Here is a 12,574-nt window from a genome sequence, read left to right as displayed (position 1 = left end):
CATTTATATGTAATTTGAAAGGCAAATATATTTTTTCAACTTTTCATGAAATTTCCCTCTCCAGAGCCCCAAAAAGAAATTTTTTTAATTAATATGTGAAAAACCCATCAAAGTTTATCCTGTCATCATCATCAAGACATCAACTTTGAGCTTCCATTCGCTTCAACCTATTTTTTATTCATAAAAAATCTCAGTAGGGATGCAAGGGTTTTCCGATGGCGGCGCCGATTTGGGTCAGCTTCAATCAACCATGCGCAACATCGAAGTCGCTTGCACTTCGATTCAGGTTCACCTTTTACTCACTTAAGATTGTAACTGTGTAGATGCTTTATCATATTACTTCATTTGCTTCGTTTACTTATCTATTATTTTTTTGCTTTTTTTTTTAATCTCTGGTGCGACTGAAATTTACTCTCTGTTTTATTCACTAGTTGAAAAATGTGAAGTTTTTTTACTACTTGTTTTGGGTTCTTTTTAACACTTAATTGTATTCCATTTGTTTTGGGAGCAGATGCATATAAATCCAGCAGCGGCAGAGGCAACGATATTGGCATTATCACAGTCGCCTCAACCGTACACAGCATGTCGATTTATCCTTGGTGAGTTAAGCTAACTGAATGTAGATACCAATGTTTCAATGCAGTTCTTATAGTATTTAGTTTTTGGCTCCTGAAAAAGTTAATAAAAAAGTGGAGTTTTGCTGTTCTAAGAAAAAGTGGAAATGTGGTTCAGATTCAAATATGGTTAACCCTTTAAGAATGTAAAATCATTCAAAATACATGTATCGTTTCTGTATCCAACCACACCTTTTTGGTTGCAAAAGCAACCATTAGACAGTATTTAAGACGCTCATAAGTGGTATGTGGATCCAATGAAAGCTTTATGTTTGTTTTAGTAGTGGCCTATGATGATTTGGTTGAAAACTCTATATGTGCCAAATGTTGTTGAAGGCACTCTATGGGATGTATTAACAGACTATTTATATGCGAATAGAATTGCAGTGTTTGATCTCTTTGCTGGTTTTTTGTTCATAGAATTTTATGCCCATTATGTTTCTACACTCATGTTTCATCTTGTTTAGATTGGTGCTAGGGGTTGACGCTAACATTTACTATTCCACTTATTGGAAAGGATACTAGTTGTGGCTGTTGTTTTTATTTTATTTTTAAAAAGGTTATGCCTTAGTCAAATTTTCAATGTCTTGAAATGATTGTCTTTCTTATCTGGTTCACGACGGTAATGATCACTATTGAAGGTGTATTTTCTACTGGTTGTGATGGTCATTTGACCTTTGTTCAGTAAGCTTGAAACATTCTGTACCAGAACCTGGCGAGATTTCCCTGCTTAATATAGTTTATATGGTTAGCTATCTAATATTTCATGCTAAAATTCACTTTTATTATTCAGAAAATTCTCAGGTGCCCAATGCAAGGTTTCAGGCTGCTGCAGCCATTCGAGATGCAGCTATCAGAGAATGGAGTTTTCTTTCCAATGAAGAAAGGAGAAGTTTGATTAGGTACCATCAACCTTTTGAAGATTACATTATGCTGAAGTATTGCTATTTTTAGAACAGAGTAGTGTCAGCATTAAGCAAGGCACAAAAGTTTGTCTTTTTCAATTAAAAATTGCCTCTGTTTGTTTTGTCGCTTATGCCTTTTCTTTTTCCAATTAAATTCTGTTTTTGGTTTGCAGTTTCTGTCTGTGCTTTGTTATGCAACATGCTAGTTCACCAGAGGGCTATGTCCAAGCAAAGGTGTCTTCTGTGGCTGCTCAATTGATGAAAAGAGGCTGGTAGGTTGCATGAGCTTCCAAATGTAACATGTGCATATGCATACTAGCAATTATGACCTTTGTTCTCAGGAATATTGCTTGCTTCATTTCATTAAGATTTAAGTAACATTCAAGACATTGCTATTGAATTTCACATATGCTCCGAGATATTGGAACATTGTAATTATTTAAATGAATATTTTATTTGTAGGCTTGACTTTACAGAAGCTGAGAAGGAGGCATTCTTTTATCAGGTATGAGTCCCATTGTCATCATCCATTATCCTTTCTGCTGATGTAGTTGTGGTTTAACTTACATGTTGTCTTTCTAATGATGTTCTATTTGTTTATTTTACATGCTTAGTTACTTAAAGAAAGATATAGATCATATATGTTCTGCTTATATCCCTCTCTCTCTATTACATAGAGTTGCAGAGGTTCAATAACATTTTGGAGGGTGACAAAGTAAACTTATTTATTTATGTTTACCTCTAAGCTGTATGTGGTTTAGTATATAAGTAATATCTCATAAAACTTGAACTACGTCAAGTTTTTCTACTGTTGGAACTCATTTTAGGCCACCAGTTGTGAATAGGAATGTCTTAAAAGTTTCATGACTACAGGTTAACCAGGCCATTCTTGGAGCTCATGGAGTGGATGTGCAGTTCATAGGAGTGAATTTCTTAGAATCTTTGGTATGCAGAGACTTTTTAGGATTCTAATTGGTCTTTTGTTCTATATTGTATTATGTGCTTTATATTTTACACTGCTTTAGATTTTACACTCCACTTTCTTCTTTTAGGTTTCTGAATTTTCACCTTCTACTTCAAGTGTCATGGGTCTTCCCAGGGAATTTCACGAGCAGTGTCGGACATCATTAGAGCTAAACTATTTGAAGGTTCCTTCAATTTCTCTGTACCTTGCGTTAGTACCACTGGTTTATTGATGTTTCCGTCAAAGGATAGGCTAGTGTATCTGCAGAGGTTCCTTTTAACTTGACATTTTTACTTGTCCAACCCTTACATGTGTTTTGATTCATAGATGTTCTACTGTTGGGCACGAGATGCTGCTTTAAGCGTCACAAACAAAATAATGGAACCTAATGCTGTGATACCTGAGGTTAAAGTTTGTACTGCTGCACTACGGCTCATGCTTCAAATTCTGAATTGGGAGTTTCGGAGTGATCCAACCAGCATGAAAGCCGGTATCGATGTTTTTTCAGCTGGAGTTAGACATGACAATGCTTCATCTAAGAGGTCTGAATGTGTCTTAGTGCAGGTATGTTATTTGGAGTATCTGATATTGGCTCTGCTTGCACACACATGCACGCACCTTAACTTTGAAACATTCCATTTTTACATCTTCATGGAAGATAATATGAATGCCTTGGCATCTGTAATCCTTTGGAGACTTCCAAATAGGAGAATACTGTGATCAACCAAATGTACAATATTTGTTCTAACCTATTGCAAAGAGATTCAATGTTTTTTAGATGCTGTATTTGAGTAATTTACTTGCACAAATCATGTTGATTCTCGTTTTTGGTGCAATTTTATGTAGCCTGGGCCTGCGTGGTTTGATGTTTTAATCTCAAGTGGCCATGTTAGTTGGCTGCTCAGCTTATATTCAGCTCTTAGACAGAAGTTTTCCCGTGAAGGTTATTGGATTGATTGCCCTATTGCAGTCTCTGCTCGAAAGCTAATTGTACAGTTATGCTCTTTGGCAGGAACCATATTTCCTTCTGGTATGTGTTTCATTTAATACCTTTATGTTGATTATTATTTGTTCTATTTGTATCTTGTATTAAATATATATTTATTGCTTCTTTGGTATAATATTTGTTCCAGTTGTTTGATGAATCTCTTGAAGTATATAATTGATGACCATTAGTCGCTTTGTGTACTTATTGCTGTGCAATTACAATGTCAGTGTCTTACTTATTGTTCAGGTCAAATTGTTCATGTACTTGCTTTGCTTGAAATTGAATAGAATGAATGAAGTTATGGTATGTTAACATAACAGATTCCTTATGTTGGAAAGCTTTTTTGTCTTGCTGAAACTAAACAGTTTGACTAGAACCATGCGAATTGTGAGATAAAAAATCCATTTATTTCTAAAACTAAAATCTTTGAAGTTTGTTTTCCAATTTATTTCTTGTTAGCCAGGGTCCTTGGTTAAATTTAAGGTTTTAACAGATTAATTTTATTAAATAATTTTAGATAGTGGGAAAATGCAAGAGAATCATTTGCTACAACTGCTATCTGGTATATTACAGTGGATAGATCCTCCTGATGTTGTTTCAAAAGCTATTGAAGAGGGGAAAAGTGAAAGGTTGGTTTTCCATATTCGCTCTTCAGTTGAACATCGACTTCTATGTTTATAAGCTTGCCATGAAGTGACAAGGTTTCTACTGTATTATCTAGTGAGATGCTCGATGGTTGCCGTGCATTGCTCTCTATTGCAACTGCTACAACTCCTTTTGTGTTTGATCAACTCTTGAAAGCCATAAGGTAAGTAATATGATGCTAGTCATTTTATTTTACTTTATTCTTTGTCTAGTCCTGAAACAATATTATCTTATTGCTTTGCTGCTCAGGCCTTATGGTACTTTTACCTTGCTGTCCACCTTGATGTGTGAAGTTGTTAAAGTTCTCATGACTAATAATACTGATGAGGAGACTTGGAGCTGGGAGGCCAGAGATCTCTTGTTAGATACATGGACTATTCTACTTGTGGTACGTTGTTCTAGCTTGCTAGAATGTCTATATTTTGTTGTCTTGCAATAATCTATCAGTTTATTTCAGTTTCTACTAGGACATTTTTTAGTGTGAACAGGACCTATATATTGGGTGAGTCTGGTCATTTTAGGTCAAGTCTTAAAACTTCTGGATCCTTTTTGGGTTTGGATCATTTCATGTTTAGGTCGTTTTAGTTTTTCAGATTCGGAAGAATTGATTGCTTTAGTGTGAATAAATCATTTGTAACTTCATTTGGTGGTGGCCATTGTATTAAAATGTGTTTTACTTGTTAGCCTATGGATGGTAGTGGTGGTGATGCATCGCTTCCTTCGGAAGGGAAACATGCTGCTGCAAATCTCTTTGCCATGATTGTAGAGTCTGAGCTAAAAGGTAATCATAATATCTTACTGATTGTGTTGCTTCACTACAGTGCACTTGTTATTCAACATTCTGCTCTTTTACCAGTGAATGTAACATTTTTTTGTTTGGTTGAGATATAGTGGCTTCTGCTTCAGTGACAAATGATGAAGGTGATTCTGACTATCTTCAGGCTTCTATTTCTGGTAAGGAAAGAGACTTCTTCATTATCTCATTTTTGGATGAACACTATTCAACATTGTTGTTGTGGTTCCTTGCAGCAATGGATGAAAGATTAAGTTCGTATGCTCTCATAGCAAGAGCAGCAATTGATGTCACAATTCCTCTGCTCACAAGACTGTTTTCTGAGCGTTTTGCACGGCTTCATCAGGTGCTCTTTTCACATTCAACCCCCCAAAAAACTGATTTCCCTGGCACATTAGATTTTATTGAGATGCTGTTGCACGGATCTCTTTGTTTTTTTCCCTTAAAGTTACTTTGTTTGCGTGTAGGGAAGAGGCATTATTGATCCTACTGAAACTTTGGAAGAACTTTACTCGCTATTGTTAATAACTGGACATGTACTTGCTGATGAAGGAGAGGGAGAAACGCCTTTGGTAATTTCTTTTTCTTTTCTACATATTCCAAAGCTTTGTTATGCAAGAGGATTTATTGTTTGTGTATGTGAGAGCATAATTTTTTTCCCCATTCCAATTGTAATCTTTTGTGTCTTGATTCTATATTCATTGTCATTATTCATATGGTATATTAACTATTGTCAAATTAATTGCCCTTGTGGAATATCTCAGCAGTTATAGGGATTGTAACTAATCTATTTGAACATTTTGATTTGATTTATTCCACACGTGTTGATCTTCAGAATATATTACTGTAAACAGTGATCAATGGCTTTTCTCGTTATGATGTGGGATATTAAAGTCAGTATGGCTAATTGAGTACTGGGTAGGTCCCTTGGTTTTAGATTGTCGTGTTTCATTTTCTTCTCCTAGAAAGGTGCCTATATTTTTCTCCCAGAAGTTAAGGTGTTTCTACTAGCATTTAATGTGCTGTTTTATGTTTAAATTTCTAAGCTTATTGTACCTTAAACAAGCCATTTGTCTTACTTGGAATTGATTCTTGTTCTGTTATTTGACTTAGGTACCAACTGCCATACAAACTAACTTTGTTGACATTGTAGAAGCCGAAAAGCATCCTGTTGTTGTTCTCTCGGGGTACAATTTCACTTTCTTTTTGTTACTTTCTTATGGAAGCGTCTTGATTTTATCTATTTTTTTACTCATTTATCACTAATTGATATATGACATAGTTCTTTTCGATGGTCGTTTTCATTTCATGCAGTTCAATTATAAGGTTTGCTGAACAGAGCATGGATCCAGAAGTAAGAGCGGCTATTTTCAGTCCTCGACTTATGGAGGTAAGATTTCCTTTCTCTAGCACGTTAAACTTGTTTGTAGTGTGTTACCTTAACCCTTGTTCCTCTAACTTGATTATCTTGATGCCATGTATAGGCTGTCATATGGTTTCTGGCACGATGGTCTCATACATACCTAATGCCTCTTGAAGAAGCTAACTGCCTAAGTAATGATTATCAGAAGCAGCATCAGTCAATAAACTCTAGAAAAGCTTTATTAAATTTTTTTGGAGAACACAATCAGGGACAAGTTGTTCTAAACATTATTGTTCGCATCTCTGCGATGACATTGATGTCATACCCTGGGGAGAAGGATTTGCAGGTATAAGATTTAACCTTTTTCTTGTAAATCTTTCTTGTCTATTGTTTGACATCTACCTGGTGTCCCTTCAGTTCTCTTGTTATTTTTGGAGGGAGCATGTTGCTTGTTATAGGCAGGAATGCAACCATGTTGATTCCATAATGCTGAATTTTGCAAAATTTCATTTAGTTTGTTACGAGTTCAAATGTTCAATATTTTTAAGTTACAAGAAGTGTGATGATGCTTTGTCTCCTTTGATGATCTGTGAGCTATGCTAAAAGCTTGATTATGGAAATTGTTACTCAGACTTTCTTATGTTATGCTTTTTATATTCTATATTGTCCCTAATTTTAATATGTTATCAACGGAGTAATTGATGCTTCTTTTGTTTTTCCTTCCTCTTTACCCAGGGTCTTACTTGCCACCATCTGCTTCACACTCTAGTTCGCCGGAAAACCATTTGTTATCAGCTTGTTTCATTGGTGAGTCCCATGTGATTTCATATTTACCTTTGAAATGCATTAACCGTATCAGATCTGTCCCATAGTGTTTGCACTGACTTTCAGATTTCTATTAAGTTTTGTTATAAACTTTGGAGTTGCCTGCCTTTTACATCTTTCTCTATTTTGTTCTTCTACACCGCGTGGTTATCCTTCTGCCTCCCCCCCCCCTCAAAAAAAAAAAAAAAATCCCAAGGCTGTTCCTGTTGATGTTAAAAGTGTAATTCTTAGAAGGTTTGTGCAGAAACTTAATTACATAGAATAAATTCAATTAGTTTATGTTGAATATTAAGTCAAACGTATTTGTACATCTTTATATTCCTATTTAATTGATGGATTCCCAGAACCTGCAATTATCACATAAAATTATGGTTAACTTGAGCTAGGTAAATCTAATCTATGTTTTGCAGGATTCATGGCGTGACCTAGCAAATGCTTTTACAAATGAGAAAAGTTTGTTCTTGTTGAGTTCTGCCAATCAGGTAAGAATATGCTATAACTCTTCTTCCATACCTATCATTGCTCCTATTTGTGTAGTATAATGCCTTTTTCTCCTGATCCAGCGCTCACTGGCTCAGACCCTTGTTCTCTCTGCTTCTGGACTGAGAAATTCAGAGGCTGCAAATCAGTAAGTCTTGCGTTTTTGGGGCATGAAGGGATTGCCCTTTGCCTTTTTTGTCGTAAAACTTGAGCTGCTAATGGCCTAATGTCCTTTCATTGTTTTCAAAGATATGTAAAGGGTCTCATGGGTCATATGACAACCTATCTGGTGGAACTATCTAACAGAAGTGATCTCAAAAGCGTTGCACACCAACCGGATATCATCATGTCGGTAAGGATATAAAACATTAATTGTAAAATCTTATTAATTATTTAGTCACTTGGAGTAGTTTTTCATTTAAGTCATGGACGTTATGTAGGTTAGTTGCTTGTTGGAGAGGCTTCGTGGAGCTGCTGCTGCTGCAGGACCTAGAAGACAAAGAGCGATGTATGAGATTGGTATCTCTGTAATGAACCCTGTGCTACTTCTTCTCGAAGTTTACAAGGATGAGGTATTACATAATTCCATCCTTTTTCTTTTTTGGTAGATCATGTTCTGAAGCATATTTTTCCATGAAACTACAGTTTTTATCTTTTTTTTTTTTTTTATCACTTAAGCAGGTATCTAAAAGTTAATTAGCTCTCTATAGAAATCTTCCACTCTGTAAATCCAATTTATTTTAATTTACGGGGAGCAATATGTCTCTGTTTATGTGGAAACCTAGTTATTGGTCCAAGTTAATGTTATTTATTTGCAATTTACTTCTGAACTATGTTACTTGGACCAGGTGTTAGTGCCGTGTATAGGTACTTGCCAGACATGTGCCTGTTCAATTTTTTCTTTTTCAAGTTTTTGAGGGTCCTTGGAGGGTCATATACCCATACTAATATATGGATATGCATCTGAGTTGGGTTCATGGAAAATGTAGAGTCGAAGTAGCATAGCTTTAGAATGTTGTTAGCTACTTAACACCACAAGAAGTGATTTAGTTTTTCTTTCTACCAATTTTGGCTTCTGATGACTTCATTTCTGGTGAATTGATTCTGCTTTTTCCTATTCCTGTTTAACCTGTAATGAAACTTAACTTCATTAGAAACATAGGGAGTTTTTATACTAATCTTTAATTATTGCATAGTCTACAGTTGTATACCTGCTACTCAAATTTGTTGTTGACTGGGTGGATGGACAAATATCCTATCTAGAGTCTCGAGAAACTGCTTCTGTAATTGATTTCTGCATGCGTTTGCTCCAGCTTTACTCGTCACACAATATTGGAAAGGTAATTTTTGTTCAAACTCCTTAAAAATTTCCCACAGTGCTCTGATTAAAGTTCACTGTCTCTTTATTATCTCCATCTTAAAATTTCTGCTTAAGTGACATTTCAACTATGGAGGTACCTATTTTAATTATCCATATCTGTAGTTGCCCTCTCTGTCTATTTTTGTGGGGGTATTCTTGCATTTTATGTTAAAAGCTTCTGAAATTTAAAAAAGAACTCAATGATCATGCAAAAAGAAGAATATCTTCATGCTAGATAATATTTTCATTGTTTCGAGCTGTAAGAACTATTTTTGTGGCTATTTTCAGAAAAGGATATTTATTTAGCTCTGTAGTGTAGTTCAGTTTAGTTCCAATGCTAGAACTTTTAGCATACTCCCAAAGTAGTGGAAGTAATTTCTAATATTGTGCCAATTATATTGTTGCTTTTAAAACTTTTATGCTAGCAATACCATGGAGAGATTTCCTTTGCCTTCCTCTTATCTTATTTTCCTGTTAGTTTGCTTTATTGTGGTATTACCATTACTAGAAAGCAAAAAATCTTTTTTGAAGACTTCTTTATCAAGTATAGTTTCACACAAGAGTTCACTTTGATAGTGGTTCCCGGTGCTTATGGTTTTTCCAGAATACTAAAGTTCTTTTATTTGGGTTTTGAAATCCATGTTTGTTGAACCAAAGTTATTCAAGATAGTGAACTCTTCAAGGGCAAGGGTTCATTAATACTTCAACATGACTTTTTTAGTTTTCCTTCATTCTTCCGGATAATCCTTGCTCCTGCCACTCTTAGTGTACTATTCACCTTTGTCACCAATGATGTACTGTACCGTTTACAACTCTGCAAAGATTTTTCATTTTCAGATATCAATAAGTCTTTCAAGCACTTTACTTAGTGAGGCCAAGACCGAGAAATACAAAGATTTGCGTGCTCTTCTTCAACTTCTTTCAAGTCTTTGTTCAAAAGATCTGGTAGGTTTAAGTCCTTTTCCAGTTGATTCTTACGTTGGGTGTAAGATTTATCACTTAACATTGACCATTTTTTGTAGGTTGATTTCTCATCAGATTCCATTGAAGCTACAGGCATTAATATATCTCAGGTTAGTAATTCATTGTTACTGTTGTTAAATCTCCAGAATGGTGTTTGATGTTCCTCTTGCAGGTTGTATTCTTTGGCCTTCACATAGTCACTCCTTTGATATCTTTGGAGCTGCTGAAATACCCAAAACTTTGTCATGATGTATGTAGTCTATCCATTTCAATGAAGTAGCCCATGTTCTTTTCTGGAAGCTAATTATTAGTGTTTATTCTGCAGTACTTCTCACTTCTGTCACATATTGTGGAGGTGTACCCTGAAACACTTGCACAATTAAACAGTGAGGCATTTGCTCATATTATAGGAACTCTGGATTTTGGACTTCACCATCAGGTAAAGTACTACCCATATTATCACTTATGATGTTAATGTTTTCCACTTTTCACCTTGCTGGCCAAACACAGTCTTCTAACACCCCCTCTCCCGCTGCGTGAACTCCATATTTCTCCACTATCCGAGTTGGGTAGTGTAAGACAGAGGAGTTAGGTGGGGCCTTTATATTTGACTCGTCTGGAATTTGTTTGGCTTTCTTTATTTTTCCGCATTATGAACATTGTTTTGCAAGTTTTCTTGAAAGATAGAATTTGTACTTTTACCATCTCAAGCATAGTTATTTTCAATTTTTTTCATTGATTATACAGGACTTAGAAGTAGTTAGCATGTGCTTGGGAGCTCTGAAAGCTCTTGCTGCATACAACTATCGGGAGATCTGTGCGGGTAAAACTGGATTGGTTTCTGCAGGACATGGAAATTCACCCGAAGGAATTTTCAGCCAGTTTCTACGTTCCTTATTGCAATTGCTCCTTTTTGAAGATTACAGGTATTTAGAAGCTAATTTCTGTAATAAGCTTTACATGAACAAGTGCAAGTGAACATTTGATGCCTGATCGATCCTTTTGGTTTTCCATATGATTGTACCTTAATTTGTTTGTAATTTCAGTCCTGATCTGGTTAGCGCTGCAGCAGATGCTCTCCTTCCGTTGATCCTTTGTGAGCAAGGCCTATACCAGGTTTTCCTTCAATTTCTTGATAATTATAATGGTTATTGGTGCATGTTTTAATAATTCAGTGATCTTGGAGAGCTACGATCTGGCCTTCAAGCACTTGATTTCATTATATTAATAGATACTGCATGTATAGTTATTAAACTTCCCGTGCTATTTGTGCCTGTGTTATTAAATGTCCTAGAATTCTGCTTTGGCAAAATATGAACATTCTCATGTTATTGCATTGCTTCTTCTGCAGAAATTAGGCAATGAGTTAATTGAGAGGCAGACAAATCCAGCACTCAAATCAAGACTGGCAAATGCATTGCACTCACTCACAAGTTCAAACCATCTTGCTTTTAGGCTAGACCGTGTCAACTACCAGAGATTTAGGAAGAACTTAAACAGCTTTCTGGTAGAAGTTCGGGGGTTTCTGCGAACAATATGATGTGGGATCTTTTACAATGTTGCCAGATAATTTTGCCATATCATTCTTTGTATGATAAAAAATGGAGAAGAAAAACTGGAATCAAAAGAGATTACCGATTTTTAGGATTCTGTCAATACTTGTTGATGTTCTGTAGAATTAGCGGAGTGAAGATCAATGGTGCGAAACAGCTTGACTGTGAAGACATAGTACCTTTGCAGAATTGACAGAACAAGAGGAATGACTGGTTTCGATTTCGCTGGTCTTTTTTCGACTCCAATGGGTAGATGGAAGCATCACATCTTGTGGTTTTGAGGTGCATCCCTCTGACGAATGGAGTTTGATCCTCATGGTTGTAGGCTGTTACAGCTTTTACATCATCAGAAGGGCTAAGTACTCGGTTCTTTATCCGAATTCGCCGTGGTTTGTAATTTAAGAACTTTAAATTAGATGCAAAGCTTGCATGCAAAGTACATTGTGATTGCTTGATATGGAGAAGATCCAGCCTACTTTTTTGTACAAACTATATAAATAATTGATATTTGGGGTACTCATTTTTTCCTCTTATTTATATTAGGAGTTCATTTCAGAGTAAAATAGATGAAGGGAAAAAAAGTAAGATTAACCTTATTTTTCTTCATGTATCTATAATAATTTAAAATTTCAGGTTGGGTTTGGTTGGGTTTGGTGTTACGAGTTAATTGGATATTATTTTAATTGAGTAAAAGGTAAATAAAGATAAATTTATAAGAGATGCATAATTTATTATTAGGGTTAAATGAATAATTTAATTTTTAGAAGGGACAAAAGTGTTCAAAAACCCTTGGTAAAAATTAAAAAAATAAAAAATAAACTAAATTCAGGAAGAAAAGTTTACATAATCGAGCCCTTTCGTTAAAGTGACGACTTGGTTATGGTTGTGGTTGAGGGAATGGTTGTTGTGCACCAGTTTGCAGCTAATCCAGGGTTGCTTGAAGCTGTGGTCGAGTTAATAGGTCTTGTTCTTGTTCATCTCTATTTGCAAGAATATCTAAGTTGGATTGAGCTATGTCGAGATGTTGATTTGAGTATAGAATATAATATTTGAGTGGAGGGTACTCTGTATAGTTTTGCATAATATGAGTAACGTGTCATACGGATTGTTTGGATCATAAT

The 12,574-nt window shown here is 35.5% G+C and overlaps 1 protein-coding gene across 3 annotated transcripts; it reads left to right on the top strand.

The window, feature by feature from the left end:
• The first annotated feature begins 41 nt into the window (after positions 1 to 41).
• Positions 42 to 11,990, top strand: LOC105792609 (uncharacterized). 3 transcript variants are annotated; one of them, XM_012621258.2, is made up of 32 exons: positions 46 to 286; positions 512 to 599; positions 1,408 to 1,516; positions 1,693 to 1,791; positions 1,982 to 2,024; positions 2,393 to 2,464; positions 2,572 to 2,667; positions 2,811 to 3,047; positions 3,330 to 3,513; positions 3,989 to 4,100; positions 4,193 to 4,279; positions 4,366 to 4,504; positions 4,801 to 4,897; positions 5,008 to 5,070; positions 5,146 to 5,255; positions 5,377 to 5,481; positions 6,023 to 6,096; positions 6,224 to 6,299; positions 6,394 to 6,618; positions 7,008 to 7,079; positions 7,508 to 7,579; positions 7,661 to 7,725; positions 7,827 to 7,929; positions 8,018 to 8,149; positions 8,774 to 8,917; positions 9,775 to 9,882; positions 9,960 to 10,010; positions 10,073 to 10,150; positions 10,226 to 10,339; positions 10,648 to 10,826; positions 10,947 to 11,016; positions 11,252 to 11,990. In XM_012621258.2, the coding sequence occupies exons 1-32, from the start codon at positions 200 to 202 to the stop codon at positions 11,438 to 11,440; spliced, it is 3,480 nt and encodes a 1,159-aa protein (XP_012476712.1). In that variant the 5' UTR covers positions 46 to 199; the 3' UTR covers positions 11,441 to 11,990. The 3 variants fall into 3 exon arrangements, 1 of the variants encoding a protein (XP_012476712.1); XR_008198540.1 differs by lacking the exons at positions 9,960 to 10,010; positions 10,073 to 10,150; positions 10,226 to 10,339; ... (1 more) ...; positions 10,947 to 11,016; positions 11,252 to 11,990 and having other exon boundaries at positions 8,781 to 8,917; XR_008198541.1 differs by lacking the exons at positions 4,801 to 4,897; positions 5,008 to 5,070; positions 5,146 to 5,255; ... (15 more) ...; positions 10,947 to 11,016; positions 11,252 to 11,990 and having other exon boundaries at positions 42 to 286; positions 4,045 to 4,100; positions 4,366 to 4,428.
• Positions 11,991 to 12,574: the final 584 nt, after the last annotated feature.

The sequence above is a fragment of the Gossypium raimondii genome, chromosome 8 (genome assembly GCF_025698545.1).
Source record: "Gossypium raimondii isolate GPD5lz chromosome 8, ASM2569854v1, whole genome shotgun sequence".
NCBI lineage: Eukaryota > Viridiplantae > Streptophyta > Magnoliopsida > Malvales > Malvaceae > Gossypium > Gossypium raimondii.
Note: the sequence above shows the minus strand (reverse complement) of the source record. Positions and strands in the feature narration are given on the sequence as shown.